Genomic DNA, 22,652 nt, shown 5'->3' with positions numbered 1-22,652 from the left:
AAGACAAAACAAAATCTGTTCACCACTTAACCAAGGAAACCCCTACCAGAGCCCAAAGCCCAATAAACCACAACTCCCAGAAGACTTTGTTCCCGGATGCGTCATATAACACTCCCCCCTACCCCCGCGCATCGAACTACATCTCCCAGAAAGCCCCACAGGGCCCAACCGTCAGCTTCCCCCGCCCCTGCTCCCCTTTCCCCCCCGCAGCGCGGTGGCCGTCTAGCTCCAGTGGTCGGCGGAGCGGGCACGCGCCGGGGTCGCGCGGCTGCCGAAGGGGGCGGGCGCGCGCAGGAGGAGTAGAGGCGCAGGGGGCGGGGGACGGCTCGCTTGCTTGCAAGATGGCGGACGAGGACGGGGAAGGGATTCACCCCTCAGCCCCTCACCGGAATGGAGGCGGCGGCGGGGGTTCTGGGCTCCACTGCGCCGGGAACGGCGGCGGGGGAGGCGGCGGCCCGCGGGTCGTGCGCATCGTCAAGTCCGAGTCCGGCTACGGCTTCAACGTGCGGGGCCAAGTGAGCGAGGGCGGGCAACTGCGGAGCATCAACGGGGAGCTGTACGCGCCGCTGCAGCATGTGAGCGCCGTGCTGCCCGGGGGGGCGGCCGACCGGGCCGGGGTGCGCAAGGGGGACCGCATCCTGGAGGTGTGAGTATCGCGGCCGCCACGCCCCGTCCCTCTACCCTTCGCCTGTCCTGGCCCTGTCCCTGTCACCCAGGCCGCACCTCCCCCAGCTCGCGAGCCTGCCGCGACCCTCGCCCCCGGCAGGCCTTCGCGGCTCGGCTCGGAGCCTTCTGCTTTTCCTGGCGTCTCCAGTTTGTGTCCTTGCCTCACCATCCCGGGGGTCTCCCCGCTGTTCTCAGCCTCTTTGCCTTCTGCTATGGCATGCTGCTTTTTGCTCCTTTCTGACGGAGTCTCCTTTTCGACCCATCCAGTACAGTATCCTCCCCAAGTTCTCATCTGTAGCATCATAGTTTCCTGGTCTCTGCCACTCCCCTCAGACTCTGTGGATTGTCCCTTCTACCTTGAGACCCAGGAGGACCTGTGGTCAGTTCATTTTCCCCTGGAGGCATCATCTCTTCTCCCCCCCACCCCTTCCTTCCTTCCTTCCTTCCTTCCTTCCTTCCTTCCTTCCTTCCTTCCTTCCTTCCTTCCTTCCTCTTAGTTACTTCGCCGTTATGGGAAAGCACACCGACATTTTTGTATCCACTGCTTGGCCTTTTCTCCCCTCTTCTTTGTAGTCATACTACCTCGAGTATACCTTATCATCGCATGCGTTTTTTGAGGGAAGGGGTTGACACTAGTTTTTCTTCTGATCCTGATATTGCAACCTGATTTTTAATCTGGTTTCTTCATGGCCACATTCCTCTGAGTGCGCCCTTTTCTGCCTCCCTGTCTTCCCACGTGCGATTTGTGGAAGTGCTTTCCTAGCTCCTACTCCCCCCCCCCCCCCGCAATCGCCTTAGGTCTTTGCCTTCTCCATTTTGCTCCTGCTCTGTGCTGTTGCAATCCTACACTTTATCTTAGTTGTTCCTCTAGATAGCTTTCCCTTATCTTTTCAAGGCCCTTTCTGCTCGTGCAACCCATCTTCTGCTGCAGTGTCTTCATACTCCTTCAGCCTCACTTGTCACCACCACATCCCTTAAAGCTCTCAGGATGTTGCCTTGGCAGTTTCAGCGCCCTAAGTTGTGTTGTGCTTGTGATTTTGTACTTTGTACTAAATGTGTATAGTGGTTATCGATTGACTTGTAGGTCTTGTACCCACTCATTGTCTCCATTCTCCTCCAACCCCTGTATTTCTCTGCTTACTACTTCTATATCGTGTACCCCCTCCCTCACCCCCCCCCACCACACAGGCTCTCTCCCATGATGAGATTTTCTTCTTAAACGTTTCATTTTAATTCTGCTTTCCACAGCTGCCTGCTTTCACAGACTCGCCTCAGGTCTATAGTCGCTGTATGTTGAGAGTCTGTCCTTGCAGAGGAGCCCATTCTTTTCCCATTTTGTGCCATTACTCTTACTCTGTGGAATCATGTATTCTGCTTCCTCGTCTTTCCACTCCAATAAAGAGTAGCTCACTAATGCATGTGTTTGGAGATGTTGGGGATTTCCTCTGACCTTTCTGGAAATAGGTGCTTGCTGTTACAGACTATTTTCTAATATTCTCTGGCAGTATATTCTTAGTCTTTGTGGGGAGCATTAGTATACTGAATACAATAATGACTTTTGATGCCTTGTTCCTGAGTACATAAGGTATTTATTTTCTAGATAACTCAAAATCTGTGGCTGATGGTTTCTTTTGTTAGAAACTTTTAGAGTTATTTTGCTTTTCCTTTGGAAATTAACTTTGATTCAGCTTTTTATTTTTCGATTTAAAACATATAAAGTTATAAGTGTATTAAAGTTCTAGGTCATTTGCTCTGTAGGATCCAAAACAATGACTACAGCTAATGTCATCTGTCATGAGTGTATACGCCATACAACTGTATACATAGTTGATGGCTTTTTGCCTTTATTGTAGTCTACAGCAGATAGCCCAGCTATAAACTTGTCATTGTAGAGAAGATAGGAATGATCCTGTGGATCCCTGTGATGGGCTTTGCCTTAGGCCGCATTTCAGGTCAGGAGCCTAGAGCAGAAGCTAGTGTTTTTGGTACTGCCCTTGGTGAGAGTAATTTTTGTCATTTTAGGTGGTAGGGGAAAGAAACACTGCCTAGAAAAATTCTCTTTGAAAGGTTGGTGATGATAGAAAATCTTCATGATACTGCTTTTGTACCCTTCCAGCTGTTTGTGTTCTGATTTCCAAATTCTTTGACACTTCTATGGTTTTGTTGTAGAAGTAGTAATAGAGTAACAATTCTAAGCTGGTTGATAACTTCTGAGACTTCAGTATCTCCCTCCCTCCTTCCCTCCCTCCCCCCCCTTAGATTTTCAAGTAAGAGGAGAAAAATCAGCTACCAAGGTAGCTTTAGAGATTTATTTATTTGAGGCAGGGTCTCATGTAGCCCAGGCTGGCCTCAAACTCACTATGTAGCTTAGGAAGACCTTGAACATGTGGTGGTCCTGCCTCTACCTCCTGAGTGCTGGGATTACAGGTGTGTCCACTTCATTGGGTTTATGTGGTACCTGGTGCTGGGGATGGAACCCAGGGATATAGGGCTTCAAGCTTGGTAGGCAGACACTCTACTAAGTCAACTATATTCCCAGCCTGTGCTTCTCAGCTTGTCTTCTTACAAGTTCTTCAGTCAAACTCTCAGTTGTCCTAAGATGCAATACCAAGTGGTGGGGTCTGAGTTAGGCATAGGTGGATTAATTATTACTGTGTAGTTTTATGATTGCACACAAGCACAGGCTGTTGTCTGCACCCTGATAATTGAGGTTTGAGATTTCTCCTTATGTTTAAACTCTTTTTTCTATGTACAACTGTTACTTCAGTTTTCAACTGCAGTTCACAACTGGTAGAGGTGTGAAAGAACAGTAACAGAGATCTAAGTGGGTACAGACTTGAACATCAGTAAGAGGATCCATTTCTTTGTGCTGCTCCTAGCGTTTGCTTACCAAACCTCATTGAATGCTGGGATAATTGTCAGCTGGAGCCAGTGTTGGCTCACTTTCTACTTCTTCCTTTTTAGGCTGACTAGATTGTGACTGGTTTAAGAGTCATATTGTAGGGCTTGGTACTACAGTATGAAGAAGCCCTCTGGGCTGCAGATTTTACTGCAGATGGAGAGTTTTCTTGACTAACAATGCTATAATTTTTCTCAGTGTAATGTGTACTACGTGTCTTCCCTTTGATGTATATGTACCTTGAGGCCAGTATATAAAAGATGCTTTCAATAAATAGAACCAAAGTAAGTATATCTTTGTACTAATTATATAGTATGTGGCGTAACTGACTTCAGGTTAATTTCTGTAAGGTTTAGATAGGTCTGAAGACACGTGATTGATTTCTTGAGAGTTGCCTTTAGGAGAGTTGCAGTGTGCAGCGGATATGGATATGGAAATACCACATTTTTTGAGATTATGTTTGTTGGCTTTTTTTGGCCCAGTACTGGGATTTTTGTGTGCACACACATGAATGCACAGGACACACTTTGAGGAGTTGGGGCAAATTCTCCTGTTTCCACCTCCTATCTCTCCACGTGGGGGGGGGGGCTGGGCTTCCAGACATCTTTTTCAGTGCATCCAACTTTGAGGTGGGTTGCAGGAATGGGACTCAGCATACACTTTTACCTGCCATATCTGCTCTGGGGAGTGAATTTTAAGCATGGACCCTTAGAGTTGGCTTGTAAGCATTCCAATTCATGATATATATTGCTAGTCAGGGATTATGTGCTTTCCTTCTTAATAGCTACCAGATAATATACCCCTCAGCTTTTCCTTGTTAAGGTTAAAACATAAGGTAAGTTATGTTGTATATGACAATTTGTTTACTGAGGGTTATTTTTTGTTTGATTTCGTGTGAATGTTTGAAAATCATTGGACAAAGAGTTTGCTGTGATAAGTGTTTTTACAGTTGAGTGAGTCATGAGACATAAAAGTATCTTAGGAGCCTTTAAAAAAGTTGACTGATTTCTTTTTGGCTCAGATTTTCCAGGTAGACTTGGATAATAGTACTTGAAATGATTGTTGAGCAAAGGGGATGATTATGGCAAAGTCCTCACACTTGGGTATGCAGAGACACAGGTTGGCAGGTACACTCTGATGGCTGTGATTCCGTGTGTCTTGCCTCCTTTGCCTGGTATAGGGAATTTAACTCCTGTGCTAAGCTACGTTCTCAGAACAACACAGTGGTTATGGACTGATCTAGAGCATTCTCAGCTCATGTTCTCCTTCATTGTGGTTACAATGGGAGTCACTAGCTAGGACTTGGCTAACAAGTGATCTATTAAGGGCCTAAACTCCAGACTAAGGGAAATCAGTTCCTCACCAAGTAGTCTGTCCAGTTGTACCTACTTCCGTGGGTCTTGCTGTTGTCCTGCACAGTTAAGACAGAACAAGCCGGGTGTTGTAAGAATAAGCTTGGCGTTGGTAGTGCACACCTTTAATCACAGTACCTGGGAGGCAGAGGCAGGAGAATCTCTGAGTTTGAAGCCGGTCTGGTCTACAGAGCGAGTTCCAGGGCAGGCTCCAAAGCTATTGAAAAATAGTGTCTCAAAAATTCAAAGGGGGAAGAGAGAGAGAACAAATGATGCCAATCATTGTGTCATCATCCTGCAGTGTCTGTGGTGTATTACAGTTTTCAGTGCAGTGCGGATACTTTTGACCTTCAGGACAGCTTCTGTAGGGAGGTTGAAAGATCCTCAGGGCGGGGACTGTGTTAACTGTTAATGTGTAGTGTTACCTTGGTTTTCTTCAGTGAGTATTTGCTGGATGAATAGGAGGAGTAAAATTATCCCTGTTTTGTGAGGAGAAAAAGAGTGCTGCATTGAGTGACAGCCAGAATTAAATCCAGGTCTTAAGATTCTTTCCCACTTTTTAAATTTGTTTTGGTTATTGATTGTTAGTAGTCAACTTCTTTAATTTTTATTCTTTGGAAGTTTCACAGATCTATACAATGTATCTTGATCATATCTACCCCAATTCCTTCCAGCTCTACTTAGGATCCCCCCTTGGCATCTCCTTCCCAAATTCATGTCCTTCTATAATTAATTAATTAGATAATTTTAAAAAAATTTATTTTTTATTGTATATGCATTGGTGTTTTGCCTGCATGTATGTCTGTATGAGGTTGTTGGTTTCCCTAGAACTGGAGTTAACAGCCGGGAATTGAACCTGGGTCCTTTGGAAGAACAGCAAGTGTTCTTAACTACTGAGCCGTTTCTCCAGCCCCCTAATTATTTTTAACCCACACAGTCCAGTTAGTGCTGTCCATATGGGCATGGTTGTAGGTCATCCACTGGGCACTGGGGAACCTCCCAGTGTCCTAGTGGTGATTTCCCCCCAGCAGCCATCAATTGCCTGTAACTCCACAGCTGGCGGAGGTGTCTGGAGAGTTTACTATTCTTGATGGTAATTGGCCACTTAAAATCAACTTAAATTCCTATAAAAACAGATAGTATTTGAACTTGGTTTTTATTTGTGGAATGTGACTTATATTTTTATTTATCCTATATCTCGTGTTGTTAATTCAGATGAGAGGCTGGGGCTAAAGCAAGCTTTCTGTGTGCCCTTGCAATTGCTGGATTTTCTGTTACCAGCAAAGGAAACAAGGCAGTCATACTTGTTATTTCAGAAATATTTTTCATCTCATGTAGTGAAGTTGCAAACAAATAATAGTGAACTTGAAAATGATATTGCTTTCCCTCAGAAAACACTTGTGTGGAATTGCTGTGACCAGGAAAAGAACTTTCATGGGGTGGTGGTGCATGCCTTTAATCCCAATACTTGGGAGGCAGAGGCAGGGGAATCTTCAGTTTGAGACCAGCCTAGTCTATATAGTGAGTTTGAGGCCAGCCAGGGCTACATAGAGAAACCCCATCTAACCCCCCCCACACCCTCCAGAAAAGAGAGAGAGACTTTGATTAGTAGCATAAGGGCTAGTTTTTAATTTGTGGTGAACAGTTGTCTTTTCAGCTACCACTAACCACTAATAGTTAATTTTAGTTTGTTTTAGGTGAGGGCTTTATCGACATGCTCTCATGCATAAGTATTTTAGAAGCTAAGCCTCAGTGGGAATAATGCTTATGAAATGGTAGATAAGCAGAGAGAGTTAACTGACAAGCAGACATTTTAATTTATGATCACAGCAAAGTGCTTTAAGAACAGGGTCTGTGATAAGATTATTCATTGGATGATGGCATTACTGACAGAGACTTGTGGTAGTGTAACCTAGAGCCAGCTAGGTTCATTCTATTCAACTGGCAAAGGACAATCTTTAGGCATTGTTAAAAACTTTTCAAAAACCTACAAGGAAGCTTGTATTCCTAGCACACAGAGGGCTGAGGTGAGTAAATCTTGATTTTGAGACCAGCCTTTGCTACCCATCTCAACTAAACAAAACAAACAACCAAAAAAAAAAAAAAAAAAAAAAAAAAAAAGGGACCCCCTCCCAACAAAATAAATCAAAACAGAAAAAGCAGAATTGCAACTCAAAGAAGGAATAAATACTTTTTACATTATAACTCAGTGACATACATACCAACACTAATAGCAGCAAGTGTCAGTCAAACCGCCCAAGTGTCACTAAAACTATTTACTGTTTGGTTTTCTGTAGAGTGATCAAGTTTTTACTCTTTTTTTTTTTTTTAAGCAGTGTCTTAAACATTTTTATTTCTTAGTAGTGTGCATATGCATGAATGCATGCATACATGTATGGGTATCCGTGTGTGCTGCAACATGTGTTTGGAGGTTAGAAGATAACTTTGAAGCCCACTTTCTCTCCTCCCACCTTTATGTGGGTTCTGGGGATAGAATTCAGAGCAGACTTTCCAGGCGAGAGCATCTCCAAGTGAGCCATCATCTTGCCAGCTCACTGTTCACTATTTGGGTTTTGTTTGTTTGAGTGCTTGCTTATTGGGTCATGAATATACTGAAAACACTGATTTTGTTCATCCTGAGGATACAAGGTGGTCCACCATCCATGAACATATCTCCAGCTCTAAACACATGATTTAGACCTTTTTTTTTCCCCCTCATGTTGATCCACTTCATGTCAACTGGTTCGATGGTTAGGTACAAAACTCTATGTCAAGTATCACTAGGTTTGTGAGTCAGTAGGCTGGCTCTCTGCACTTGAGAAACTTGCTTTGCACTAGGGGAGATACTTGAAACAGTTTGCTCTGTGAAAAACACAATAAAATAATGAGGCAAATGAGAAATGGAGTGGGAATTTAGAGGAAAGAGTGGATATGCTTAAGACGATTGTTAAGGGTTAGATAATTCAAGGAAGACTTTTATATAGTTTGAAAATGTGTGTTGTGAGCATGTGGCAGGCAGTGCCTGTGTGTAGGTAAGAGGACAACTTTGTCAGGAGTAAGTTCTCTCCTTCCACCATGGCTTCTGAGGCGAGTGTTTTTTCCCACTGTGTCTTCCCACTGGCTCCTACCTAAGGCTCTTAAGTTGAGACTGAAGGACAAGTATAATTTCAGCAGTAGAGAAAGGAAGGATTTCGTAGGCTGAGGGTCTATGGAAGGAAGATGGAAGAAGTTCTCAGGATAGATAGCAAGGGTCCTTAAGTCGTGTTTTGCAGGTTTGTGCCATAGACACTGGAAGGAAGGTTAAAATAAAACACAAGAAGACCTTGAAAGCAGTGCCAACAAATTGGTGCCCTCCCCCAGGGTTTCAGGGTTTCCCTGTGTAGCACTGACAGTCCTGGAGCTCACTCTGTAGACTCAGGGATCTGCCTGCCTCTGCTGGGATCAAAGGTGTGCACCACCACCCCTGCCTGGCTAATAAGTTTGGATTTGTTCTTGTGTTCTAAGGATACAGTTGTGTATGTTTGTACCCATAATTTCTTGCAAATTTTGCTTATATTTGGTTAAATACATTCCCATGGTTGGAGAGGAAAATTTGCTATTAGAATTAAAAGAGTTTCAGAACATTTTTTCTCTTGGACTGTCTTGTACTGTATAGAGGGGAGGGGAGAACAGGAAGCTCTGACACCAAGCCCTAGGGACAGCCGATGACATGCTGCCACCTTTCATTTGTTGCACCTTCCTGCCTAGGCCAAGGCGGCTTCTGAAATGTGTGTCTCCTGTTACCTTATGTTGTAAAAGAATGTGCTTTGCATATCACTGCATTTTTAGCATTTTCATCTTCATGGGTTGCAGGACCCTGCCTATGACACCTGGTTTTGGCTATGCTTTTCTCTGTCTCTGATTGCAAGTTGCCACCTGGAATTTAGATCTTTTCTGTTGGCATTGCTGGAAAGATGAATCAGGTGTTAAGAGTAGAAACTTCTTTCCTACATGGCAGTTCACAGCCATCTTAACTCCAGCTCCAGGGGATCTGATACCTACGTCTGGCTTCTGGGCATCTGTGTTGGCTCTCATTTGTGTGATCACAGAGACCTACTTAAAAATAATCTGAAATCTTTGGTTTTGGTATAGCTTGTTGGGAGTTGAGGTGACTAAAGATGAGAAGTTGATTTGGTACTAAAATGTAGTCCTAACATTTGTCTTCAGCATGAAAAGAGTGAACTTCTGCTGTGTCAGGCATGTGGCGAGTACTTCAGTTTTGTGAGATACTTTTAGTTAAATGTCAGGTAGTGTGCATGTCATTTTACTTCTGCCTCTGCCAGCCAGGTAAGGTCCCCTCACTGGAGGAGAAGTTGCCATCATTGAATATTTGAGTCACTGAATGAGGCATTTTGTTTTGAGTGTCCTTGTGTTCTGTGAAAATGTTCTGTTTTGTTTGGGACATTAGTCCAGGCTGGCCTCAGATCACTATTCAGCTGAAGTTCGTCTTGAACTCTTGATCTTCCCACTTGTATCCCATGTATTACCACATTCAGCTTTGTTTTATTAGGTTGCTCAAACTGACCTCACGCTTGCTGTGTAGCTAGGTTGCCTGTCCTTGATGTTCTCCCTTCTCTACCTACTGAGTGTTGGGATTCAGGCATGAACCAGTGTACCCAATGGGGAAACAATGTGGTGGTGTTGGGTTTTGGTTTTTGTTTTGTTTTTCGGTTTTTGAGACAACATTTCTCTGTCCTGGCTCTCCTGGAGCTAGCTTTGTAGACCAAGCTGGCCTCTAAGAGATCTGCCTGCCTCTGACTTCCAAGTGCTGGGATTAACGGCATGTGCCAGCTAAGAAACATCTTTTTAAATATGTTTTGGTTTGCTTAATCTATTTAAAACTTGTTTTTGTTTTGTGTTGGAGTTGGACCCAGGGCCTATGCATGCTAAAACACTCATTCTTCCTCTTCTTTTTTAATTTCTTTTTATTTACTCTTTTTGTCTTTCACATCATGCCTCCAAATCGCACCCATCACCCCCAAATAAAACAGAATGAAATTAGAGAGCAAAAAAGAAAACAAAAAAAGGAAGAAAGGGAAAAAATTTCACCACAGAATCTGCAATGTGATATAGTGAGTCATAGTAAACTCTTTATCCATACATTTTACAAAGAATCATTGGTCTGGTTTAAGGCCCCTAGTCTCTGCTACACCATCAATGCTGGGCTCTCACTGGAACTCTTCCTGGACATCCTGTGGCTGTCCTGGGTCATGGAGATCCTGCAGCCCTGGGTCCACAGCTCTGAGTGCTCCCTCTGCCCCAAATACTTCAGCAATCACAAATGGGGTGGATGTTGGGGTGTACCAACACAGAACCCTGGTTCTGGGTCTGGGTAGTTGCAGGGTTGGTCAGCCCTCCAGCTCTCCCCTGTCTTCACTACCAGGGTGCGCTCTCCTGCATTGCCCTGGCTAGTTCACCCCTTGCATTGATGAGCAAGGGGCAGGGCCAGTTCTCTCACTTTCACGTCCTCAGGGTAGGTTCTCTTACATCTATATCTTCAGGGCCAGCTCTACTGTGTTGCCTAGGGGAGGTGTATGATGCTGCAGTTGATGAGGGGCAGGAACAGTTCTCCTACTCTTAAGATCATCTCAGGGCCAGCTCTTTCACCCACCTCAGGCATTAATGGGGGGACATTTCTTTCCCACTCCCACCCCTGCCCATATTGCGGTAAATAAGGATCAGGATAAACAGATAGGCCGAATAGATGTTTATTCAGGGAGAAAAAACTTACAACCTAGACAGATGAACACCAGGAAATTCAACCCGATCCTCTCCTGTCCGAGTCACGCCACACAGAGCGTGCCTTTCCTGGCCCCCTCCGACCTCCTTCCACAGGTCACTCCGCCCATGGCTCCACCCCCCAATGGGCGTGGTCAGTGCCACAGAAGGACTATCTCTCTACATGCCCCTGTCCATTCCACCACATGACAGATGAGTAATGGGGGACAGCTCTTCCATGCTCACAACTTCAGGCTGACTCACGCACACTTCTGCCAGTAGGATCAGCTCTACTGTGCTGCCCAAGTGGGGTACAGGGTTCACTTTCCTGAGGGCTGCAGCTGATAAGGGGGAGAGTCAGCTCCCTCGACTGCCTCTGGTGGCAGGGTCAAGGGGGCATCTTTCCCTTGCCCTCACCACCGCATAGCAAATGAAGGGGGTGTGGTCAGCTGTCCCACTCATACCCTCACGGCTGTCTCATGTCCACTTCAGCAGGGTCAACTCTGCTGTAAAGCACTCATTCTATTGAACTGTACCCCCAACTTTATTTGTGTGTCAGATCCCAGATCAAGACAGGACTAATAGACCAATGAATTCTCTGGACTCCATACTCAAGTGATTGCTTACTTCCCTTTGGAACAGTATAGAGCCATCTGTAGGAGTTAGCTGCTTGCATGGATACTCTCCAGCTGCTTTCAGGGTTGTCATTATAGAACTGTTCAATGAGATAGTAAAGAAATTGTTCCTCTACAGCAAAAGGTTATTAAGTTGGTGTTTGTCCAGGTTTTAGTTATTGTTTTCTTTAAATTGGGAGATGACCTAATAATTTGAAGATTGTGGAATATGTGATAACCTTGGAAAGTTTGGAAATGCATTTGTTTTGCTAGTTTACTCATCTATAAAATGTGCAAGGTATTGAATGTACTAAGAGGGTTATTATAAATATTTACATATGTATATTAAAAGATGCTATTTTATTTCAAGAGCAGTAAGCCCTTAGGGCTGATGAGATGGCTTAGTGGTTAAAACACTTGCTGCTCTTGGGAAGGGTACAGGTTCAGTTCTAGCACTCACATTGCATGGGCTCACAACCATCTGCAACTCAAATTCCAGGGGATCCATAGCCCTCTTGTATATTTTGTGGACATACATGCAAACACACAAACATGCACATAAATCTTCAAATCAGGTAAAGTGGCACATCCCATTAATCCTGGCACTCAGGAGGCAGAGGCAAGTGGATCTTTGTGAATTTGAGGCCAGCCTGGTTTACATAGCAAGTTTTAGGACATCCACAGTTACACAGAGAGACCCTGTCAACAAAAAAACAATAAGCCCTCATACTACTAAAGCCATGACTTCAGGCTCTAGAATTTTATATTCTAGTGGGAGTGAAATGAATGAGTTTGGTTTTATTACTGATAACAAATTTTGGCTTCACAGGTAATTGACAAACTTTTTTTCTGAATAACTTGATTATATTTGTATTGTCTGAAAAATATCTTAAAGCCTTCTGCTTATTTTCCTGAGTGACAGATGGATTAATTTTTCCAGAAATATATCTGCCTGAATAGATTGAATTTGTAAAGTGATTGCCTCATAATTACAGATTTAAGGAGCTTTTCATTTCTTTCCTAAACATTCTTTCCCTGTTTGTTCTGTTGGAGGTGTTATGTCCTTTTCTTGCCCCAGGCAGGTGCTTTAGGAGAAGAATCAGAAAGGTAAAGTTGAAGTGTAGCACATAATTCTAGTCTCGTTTGGGAGTGGCAGGTGCTGACCACACAGTCATCGGCTTGCCTGGGCCACTTTTTACTGTTGCTAAAATTCTCTTGGCCCAGTGTCAATTTTCTGCAGGATACTTTTTTGTTGTTTTCGTTTTGTTTTGTATTTAGAGACAGAGCCTCTCTAACTAGTCCTGGTTGCACTGTGGAACTCACTATATAGACCAGGCTGGCCTCGAACTCACAGATGCCTTTGCCTTCCAAGTACTGGGATTATAGGCCTGTGTTAACACCCACCAGCTTATTCTCTTAACTGTCTTCTACAGAGATGTTTTTTAATTTTAGATAAGTTTAGCTTGCTATGTTTTTTTTTTTTTTTGTTTTGTTTTGTTTTTCTCATTTGTAGAACATGTCTTTAGTTGGATCTGTAGTCTCATCTTCAAACACCAAATCACATAGATTTTTCAACTTTTTTTTGACATTTTGTATTTTTTTGGAGGCAAGGCCTCATTTTATATTTGAGGCAGGTTGTCTTAGTTAGGGTTTTTGTGTGAAGAGACACTGTGACCATAGCAACTCTTATAAAGGAAAACATTTAATTGTGGTGGCTGGCTCATAGTTCAGAGGTTTAGCCCATTATTGTCTTGGTGGGAAGCAAGGCAGCATGCAGGCAGACATGGTGCTGGAGAAGGAATTGAGAGTTCTGGTCTCTTGATTCACATGCAGCAGGAAGTAGTCTGAGACACTGGATGTGGCTTGGGCATACATAAGACCTCAAAGTCTGTCTCCACAGTGACACATGTATCCAACAAGGCCATACTTATCCCAACAAAGTCACATATCCTAATAGTGCTACTCCCTTTGGGAGCCTTTTTCTTTCAAACCACCACAGTGCTCTTGAACTTGCTATGTAGCCCAGAATAGGCTTGAAATCAGGATCCTGCTGCCTCAGCCTCCTGAGTGCTAGAATTCTAGCAATGTTTCCTGCCTGCAACTACATTTTAAACTTTATGGTACTTAACCTATGTATTTACTTATTTGGGTAGTACTGGGGATCCAAACCAAGGGCATTGAGTATTGATAGATAAGCTCCCTACTATTGACTCATAACCTTGGTCTGTGTACAGTTTTTCAAGAATTTGTTCATTAAAGTGTATATGTACATGTGTGTGTACATGTGTATGTACATGTACTAGAGGACAAGTTTGAGTGTCAACCTTAGAAGTGCTGTTCACAATCTGGGAAAGGTGGATCAACGGTTAAAGCTCTTGCCACAAGCAAGAGGACTAGAGTTCAGATTCCCAGAACCCACATAAATACCACATGGGTATGGGGCTCACCCAGAGATACCTGAGCAAGTTGGCTAGCCAGACTAAAGTTTTGGTGAGCTCTGAGTTTGACTGACAAACTGCTTCAAGAAGAAAAGGTGGCTGTCTATGAAGAAAGTTTCCTGACATCAATGTGAGGCCTCCACACACATATGCATACAAACTTGAGCACGTGTGCACTCACACACACATACACGTGAAAAAATGATGTTTTTTTTTTCCTTTGAGACATAGTTTCTCATTCTCTAAAGCTTACAGATTAGACTGGACTGGCTAGCCCACAAGCCCAAGGATCTTCCTGTTTCTACCTCCCTAGTGCAAAGATTACAATTCTGCTAAATTGTGCTCCTGCTCTTTGATCTGGAACTCACTATGTAAACCAAGCTAGGCTTGATCTCACAGAGATTCACCTGCTTCTGCCTCTTGACTGCTGGAATTAAAGGCATGGGCCTCCATGCCTAGTTGTTTTTTTGGGGGGATCGGGTATCTAACTCAGATCGTCGTGCTTGTAAGACAAGTACTTACTGACCAAGATAATTCCCAGGCATTAGTTCTTTTTTCTTTTGTTCTTCTTAACGTGTGTGTGTGTGTGTGTGTGTGTGTGTGTGTGTGTGTGTGTGTGTGTGTGTGGTGTGCCTGTACTATGCATGACACAGTGAACACATAGAGGTCCAAGAACAGTTTCAGGAGCTAGTTCTTTCCTTCCACCATGTTGGTTCAGGTTGCCTGGCCTTGCAGTGAGTGTGCCTTTACCTGCTGAGCTGGTATTGGCACAAACATAGATTATTTTGTTCTTTATGGTTATAATTCTTAATGAATAGCTTATAGTTTATTGAATTATTGCACTGTGACCATTATTTCTTGACCATTATTTCCCTGTTCATTCCCAATTTAACTGACTTTTAAAAAATAAGAACAAATTTAGAAGCAATCCAAATAAGTGTTTTGCTTAACAAATATTTATGAACATTTATGTTCTGGACATATATTTGTGACTGTTTTATGCATCACTAAAAAAAAAATTCTTGCATTTAGCTGGACATAGTAACCCATGCCTTTAATCTCAATACTTGGGAGACAGAGGCAGGAGGATCTCTGTGAAATTGAGGCCAGCCTGGTCTACAGAGTGAGTTCCAGGACAGCCAAGGCTACAAATGAGGCCCTGTCTCATTTAAAAAAAGTTTATTGAAATTACATTGGCAATTTTTTAAAAAATATATGTTCTCAGAAATGCAATTATAAGTTTAAAGAATATAAAGTTTATGTCTGTAGTACTTTCCTCAAGGATTTTTGCCTATTCATAGTTACCATCTTATGTTCTGGATGACAGAAGTTGGCATAAGGTAATTGAGATGAGCTGGCAAAGGCTCATGCCTGTAATAGTAGTGCATGCAAGGTGAGGGAGGAGGGTCATGGTAACTCTTGAGGCCAGCTTGGGGTACATACTGAGATACTAAGAAGAAAATAAGGCAAAAATAGTAATGGGAATAACTTTATACTTTTAAAAATTGGTGACTACCTGTGTATAAATGTTTGTTTTCATTTAATTGGACTTTGTTATATAAAATTAAATAAAAAATACTCTATATGCATAAAAAAAAAATTGGTGACTACCCAAAATAATGTTGATCAGATTTTACTGCTTATGAGGAAACACTTGAATATTTTAGGAGCCTTTGGTTACCTTTTTCTACTTGTGTGTCTCTCTCGGTCCATCAATAGGATTATTCTAAGATATAAATTAAAATCGTAGTATTTCTGAAGCATTCCAAAACTTCTTGGACAGTAGTTGTCTGGACTGGTAGTTTTTTTTTTTTTTTTTTTTTTTTTTTAGGCTTGTTCAAACTCTACCCCTTTCATCTAAGTTTTTTGCTTGTGTGAGTCTGAGTCTCATCTCAGAGCCATTCAGGTGACTTATCTTGGAAGACAGAAAGGATGGAACTTTGCTTTGTGTAGTGCATCTCTGTGTTTACAGTCTATTTCTGGGCTATATAGCTGGCTGGGCAGTAAGCAGTGAAAACTCAGGGACTTCTCTCTTCTGGTGTGACAGGAGGCTATATAGCTAGAGTTTTCTACCCATTTTCCAAGAGAATATATTCTAGAAAAGTAGGGGCTCATTTAAAAATTCTGTCCAAATGAGATAATATAACAGCTATGTTAAAGTTTTAAGATAGTATTTTAGTCACCCTAACTCATCTGTTTATATTTTGCTTATTCTTTTTAAAAATACTATTTTATTTTACGTGCTTTGGTATTTTACCTACATGTATGTCTATATGAGGGTGTTGGATCCCTTAGAACTGGAGTTACAGACCACTGTGTGGTGCTGTGTGGGTGCTGGGAATTGAACCTGGATCCTCAGGAAGAACAGCCAGTGCTCCTAACTGCTGAGCTATCTCTCCGGCCTTCTTTTCTGCCTTTTTTTTTTTTTTGTTGTTGTTGATTTGTTTTGAGACAGGGTCTCTCAGTGTATCCCTGGCTAACCTGTAACTCTCTATGTAGATCAGGCTGTACTTTGACTCTGCCTTCCAAGTGCTGGGATTAAACGTGTTTGCTACCATGCCCAGTTCATTAGTTATGCCTTTTTATGGCAAAAAAATTGATGTTTATAATCATGGTGAATAGTAATTTCAATTTTAGATATATAAGAAACTATTACATTTTTTGCATTTAAAATAAGTTTTTTCCATGTTTACATATTTTTAAAAAGTATTCTTATTTTATGTGTTTGAGTGTTTTGCTTTCATATATGTATGTGCACCATGTGCATGCCCTTGCCATGGAATCCAGAAGAGAGCATCAGATCCCTAGGAACTGGAGTTACACATGCTTGTGAACCTCCATGTGGGTGTTAGGAATTGAACCTGGGACAGGGTTTCTTTGTATAGCCCCTGCTGTCCTGGAACTAGCTTTGTAGACCATGCTTCGAACTCACAGAGATCTGCCTGTCTCTGCCTTCACAGTACTGGGATTAAAGGAGTGCACCACCACTGCCCAGTTTATTTATTTTTAATTATATGGAAGTGTGTGCATCTGTTGTATATGTATATTTATGCCCATCCATTAAGTGTCCAAGGAAGCCAAAGAAGGGTGTTGGATACCCAGGAGCTGGAGTTATAGGCGGTTAGTTGTAAGCTGCTGCCCATGCAGGATCTGAACTCAGGTCCTCTGCAAGAGCAGTGAGTGCCCTTGACTGCTGAGCCATCTCTCCAGCCCTTACATGTACCCTCCTCATTCTAAAATTAACATTCAGTTTTATTTGTTTAATCAGCAGTATTATTTTTGCTAGTTATTGAAGATACTGACTTTCTTTGTGGAAAGCATAGGCTGGTATGTCTTATCCAGTCCCAGATCCTTTTGTGCTGTTTGTGGGACTTGTGTGTTTCTTTCATGCTTGCTTATTTTGTGATCATTGTTTTCAGTTGAATTCCTGATAGATTATGTTACAAAAAAAAGAAGGCAAGTAAAATTGTTGGAAGAGGTTTTATCATGATGAAGAACCCAATTCTGCCAGCTCATTTGCTAGTGTGGATATCAGTACTAATAGCTTTATTGAGTGGCTCCATGTTCTAGAGCTATAGCTCACTGTATTTCTCATAGCCACTTGATTAGCCATAGATGTTATTGGTGGCTTTTTATATGGATTGGGGAATTGAGGCATAGTGAGACAGAATAAGTTACCTAGTAAGGTCTTATTTGTTAGACGGCATCATTGGTATTCAAACCCCAAGCATGTCTGATCCCCAGAGCACATTCTTTGAACCAGATGTCTGCACTGCTGAAACTTCCCCTTTCTACTTTGCATTTATTTGTGTTTCATGTCTGTACAACCTTGGGGCCCAGCTTAACGTAGTAGTATTACTGTGGAAAACAGTGTATCATACCAACATTCTTATGACTAATACTTTAAAAAATATTTATTATTTTTAAATGTGTGTGTGTGAGAGAGAGAGAGAGGAGAGAGAGAGAATATGTGTGTGTATGAATTTGGATTTGGATATGGGCATGTGATTGCCAGTGCTCTCCAGAGACCAAGGTGTCATATGCCTCTGGATCTAGAGTTATAGGTGGTTGTAAGCCACATGATGTGGGAGTTGGGAATTGAACTTGGTCTTCATACAGGCACTTAACAGCTGAGCTATCTCTCCAGGCCATGACTTTTATGATTGTGAAGTCCCTGAAATTCCTGAGGAGGGAGGGCCGTGTTTCAGATCAGATGGCCTGGAGTTTTTTGCTGACTTCATTCTCTGGAGAATGAAAGAATTCCTTTCTTTGTATTAAGTTGAGATATATATAGCATTTCTTCTGTAGATGAGCCAGGTAAATATTAGTAGATGTATTTAGGATATGACACAAAACACTAGTTCTTTCCTGTTTTTGTTGCCTCATTCTTTTTTGTGATCCTGGGGGTTGAATCTAGGGTTCATACAAGCTGGGCAAGTGTTCTACCACTGAGCCACACCCCCACCCCTCGACTTTATTTATTTATTTATTTATTTATTTATTTATTTATTTATTTATTAGAGCTTTTAGGATGTTAGCCAGTTGGGAGAACATTCTTGATAACAAAGATAGGGAATTTAAGCTACTCCTTTGCTCTCTGACTGTTTATATCACTCACTTAAATTTCTCTCGAGTCTTTCCAGGATTTATTTATTTTTGACAGTCTCACTGGCCGGGAACTCACTATATATAGAGCAGGCTGGCCTTGAACTCAATAGAGAGCTGTTTGCCTGCCTTTGCTTCTGCAGTGCTGGAATTAAAAGTGTATGCACTGTGGCCAGTTTCAGGGAGATTTTTTGTGAGTGACTTAAGGAGCAGTTAGGTACAGTTGTGTTTTGAAGTCAGTACCCAGGTTTTTGGGTTTTTTTTTTGGGGGGGAGTTGTTTTTTGTTTTTTTGAGAAAGGGTTTCTCTGTATAGCTCTTGTTGTCCTGGAACTTACTCTGTAGACCAGGCTGGACTCGAACTCACAGAGATCTGCCTATCTCTGCCTCTGCTAGGATCAAAGGTGTGTGCCACTACTACCTGGCTGAAACCAGTAGTTTTAAAAATCTTTTTGGAGACTACATACTCCTTTTTGAAACCAATGAAAGCAAGGGAACTTCTCCCCTACCCCTCTACCCTCCCCCAAGATACATGATACAAATACACCTTTACGCATAAATGTTGTAGCATGGTTAACTCCCAAGCCTGTACAGCCTAGGGTGGCACATGCCAGTAATGCTCACACTGGGGGAGCTGGAGCTGCCAAGCTAGTCAGGTATGACTGCATTGTAAAGTCATGTTGGGGAAAGCTGGGGAAATGTGCTCTTCAGAGGCCCTCCTACTCTTACTTTCTTCTTTAATAAATCTGTTTGCTCTGCCAAAAACAAACAACAACTCTTTAAAGGTTAAAAAAAAAAAAAGTGGAGCTCTTTAGAGCCATTTTTAAAAAAAGGAAAAAAATGGGAACTAAAAAGAGATTTAAGGATAAATTCACAAAAAATCTTGTTAGCATCTAGGATATTGTTCAGTCTCTGAGATATCTTGTGTCTCTTATTTTATTGAAAAATTAAAATGGACATTTGTGAATAAGGCAAAGTTCTTATTAATAGATGAATTCTGAGCTTATTTGTAACCTTTTCAATTTAGTTTTCTCAGAAGTACTAAGGCCAAAGAACTAGATGAACTCCTGTGCCAACCCATGTTTAGGTTTCAGTTTCTTCTTTCCCTCAACCGTCTTGATGCAGTGTTCATGCCAGCAGGCACTCCACAGCTGAGCTGTGCCTGCTCAGTTTTCTTTCCTTCTTACTCATGTCTCTTTGTTTGGCTTGTCAAATGATCTCATAGCTCCTGTCAGCCCAGAAGTGGGGACTCTTGCCTCTGCCTCCAGAGCTGGGGTTACATTTGGAAAGTTAGAGTTTCCTACTCTGGTTTCTCTTTAGATAGTACAAGTTGGGATTTCCATCAGCAAAGGTACCCTTAATTTTTGTATATAGAACTGACTGTTTTGGTTAAATTACTGTTTTTAAGAGTTTGCTTATAATTACAATTTTAGATTGAGAAATGTTAAGAGTTTTGAGGATCACAAATTTTACTTCCTTTTTTTTTTTTTTTAAAGTATTTTGAGACGGGGTCTTTCATATAGCCCATGCTGGTCTCAGAACTGTGGTGATCCTCCTGCTTCAGCCTTGTGAGTGCTACAATTGTATCCTGCTGTACCTAGCTGAATGTACTGGCTAGATTGTTAAATTGAAAATAAGGGAGGAGGCTAGCAGAGGCCTATCCTGTCTGCTGTTTATACACATGGATGTTTTAGATACCAGACTCTGACAGAGGCCAGGCCATGACTGGAAACTGGAAATCTTGTAACTAAACATAGCATTCTTTCTTTCAGGAAGAGAAAACCCTAATGGTCCGAACAGAACTGAAAACATAGTTTAGCTCTAAAGGGCAGATAAGGTTCAAATAAGAGAGTGAGTAGAGGCCAGGTGTGTTTTCCTGTCCCTCTTGTGAAAGTCAAGGTAGGGACCCTCCTCCAGGCCAGCTGCCCATTGGTTTTTGCTGAGGTGGCTCATTAGGTTCAGCACCCTGGGAAGGTTGTTCAGTGCTTGTGAAACTCAGCATCTTTCTTGACAAAAGTACTGTTCTTTCAAATCTTATACTTTCCTGATTTCAGCCTTGCATCCAAGCGAACAGGCAGGAAAATGAGTAGGTTGATTTACTGTCTAGCTGTAGGTGTGTATTTCTTGACATGGGTAGATTAAATAGTCCTGGCTGTCCTGGAACTCACTTTGTAGACCAGGCTGGCTTCAAACTCACAGAGATCCACCTGGCTCTGACTCCTGAGTGCTGGGATTAAAGGTGGGCATCACCACCACCAAGGGAAGTTTTTTGTTGTTGTTGTTGTTGTTATTTTAAAGACAATTCCTGGGGTTGGAGATATGACTCAGTGGTTGAGAATGCATACTGCTCTTGCAGAAGACCCAAGTTTGGTTCTCAACACCAATATTGGATGGTTCACAACTGCCTGTAACTCTAGCACCAGGCCTCTCTGGCCTCTACAGGCACCAGCACTTCTGTGCACATACCCACATATAACACATAATTAAAAATAATAAAAATAAACCTTAGGAAATTTCCGTGGAGTTTAGGTGAACAGATTACAGAAAAATAGAAGAATTATTTAAGCCACTTTGATTGTATTATTCTTATGGCTGGTTAAGATGAGAAAAGTAGACTTTAGTTTAGCTGAAAGCTTTGTTTCTTCCCAGCAGCAGCCTCTTTCCTACATGCTTTTCTGACTCAAGCCATGTGTAGACTGGAGGAAGGGTAGGTCTCTCGCCTGTCTGCATTTTCTCTCCCTGCCATAAGTTCGCAAACAGCTTTTCTGGAACCAGATGGACTTTTGATTTTATGGTTCATTCTGTGATGCTGGAGTGGGGACAGGAGGGTGGAGTTACAAAGTGTTTGGACCCTTCTGGTTTATGGGATTGTTTTTTTCCTTTTCCCCCATAGGAACGGCGTGAATGTTGAGGGGGCGACACACAAGCAGGTGGTGGACCTGATCCGAGCAGGCGAGAAGGAATTGATCTTGACAGTGTTGTCTGTACCTCCTCATGAGGCTGATAACCTAGATCCCAGTGACGACTCCTTGGGACAATCATTTTATGATTACACAGAAAAGCAAGCAGTGCCCATATCGGTCCCCACATACAAACATGTGGAGCAGAATGGTGAGAAGTTTGTGGTGAGTGTCAGCCCAGCGTGATCCTCAAACATTTAGCTTTTATTTCCCTCACTCTCATGGATATATTTCAAGCAGTAAAAAACAAACAAACAAACAAACAAAAAACAAAACCCTGCATCCTAGATCAGTTTGTCTGTCAGGAAGTTGGAGTCACTCAGAGAAGATCTTGACACTGACACTGCAGGCCTGGGTGACCTACAGCAATGAAGAGTCCTGTCTTTGTTTTAAGTACAATTTCATTTTATTTCCTGACAGTTGCAAGTTTGTATTCTGGTCTTTTGTAAAAATACATGAATTTCTTTTGCCATATGTTTTGCTAGTTGTAGTCTGATTTACTGTTGGCTCTGGAGCTATAGACTAAGATTAATTTTGAAAAGTATCTTCCAAAATATTTGAATAATACAGAGGTTTGTTATTTTGATTCCTGTGTATCCCTATACTCATTCCTTTACACATCTTGTCCCTTTTCATTTCTTGGGGTTGTCTATGTGCATGAATAACTCTTGAGCTCCCCCACCCCATGGTCCTAATACACTCTGACAGCAATTTCCCTGGGCTGTTTTACACATTGCCATTTTGTAGCTATTGTAAATAAGTAGATTTCATCTTGAATTTTAGGTGATATGTGACAGCCATTTCTTGATGCTGTTAGGTCTTTAAAACATAGTTGCTATTGATACTTCATACTATTTTTGTCTTGGTTGCACTATGTTTTATTTGCCTTTGTTTCAGAAATGTTGACATAATAAACATTGGTCCTTTTATCCTTTGTGGAAATGAAGGGATTCTGTTAGATATTGGCAAACAGGCCACAGGTGTTTACAGCTGTAGGGCTGGGAGTATAGCTCAGTGGGTAGAGGGCTTAACTAACATGTCAAGGTTCTGGTTCAATATTCTATAACTTAAAAGGCTGATATGCTGACTGAAGTTACTGGCTCTGTTCCTTCTGTGGGAAGGAGCCACCAAATGCCTGTGGGATTCTTCCTTGCAGTGGGGAGGGGAACAAAATACGGAAGTTATCTGGGGATAATTGCACATGGGTTTTGTGTCAGCATGGTTCCTGTTCTTAGACCTGTACACAGAGTTTAGAAGTGAGAGCTGATTGGTTATGGAACCTTTTGAGAATTACCTAGGGCTTTGACAACTTTTGTAGCCTTGAAACAAGGAATAAAACTACTTTTGTAAAAGGTCAACTTTA

General features: G+C 42.2%; 1 protein-coding gene across 2 annotated transcripts in view; it reads left to right on the top strand.

The window, feature by feature from the left end:
• The first annotated feature begins 229 nt into the window (after positions 1–229).
• The window catches only part of Snx27 (sorting nexin 27), a 77,963-nt gene continuing 55,540 nt past the window's right edge, over positions 230–22,652 (top strand). Inside the window, exons 1-2 of one of the 2 annotated variants that reach the window (XM_051198788.1) lie at positions 230–646; positions 21,223–21,454. In XM_051198788.1, the coding sequence (XP_051054745.1) occupies positions 342–646; positions 21,223–21,454 (537 nt within the window). In that variant the 5' untranslated portion in view covers positions 230–341. The remainder of the gene's footprint in view (positions 647–21,222; positions 21,455–22,652) is intronic. The other variant, XM_051198789.1, reaches the window with a different exon arrangement.

This window comes from Phodopus roborovskii, unplaced genomic scaffold (genome assembly GCF_943737965.1).
Source record: "Phodopus roborovskii unplaced genomic scaffold, PHOROB, whole genome shotgun sequence".
Lineage (NCBI taxonomy): Eukaryota > Metazoa > Chordata > Mammalia > Rodentia > Cricetidae > Phodopus > Phodopus roborovskii.
The sequence above is the reverse complement of the archived record's forward strand: the minus strand, read 5'-3'. Positions and strand labels throughout refer to the sequence as shown.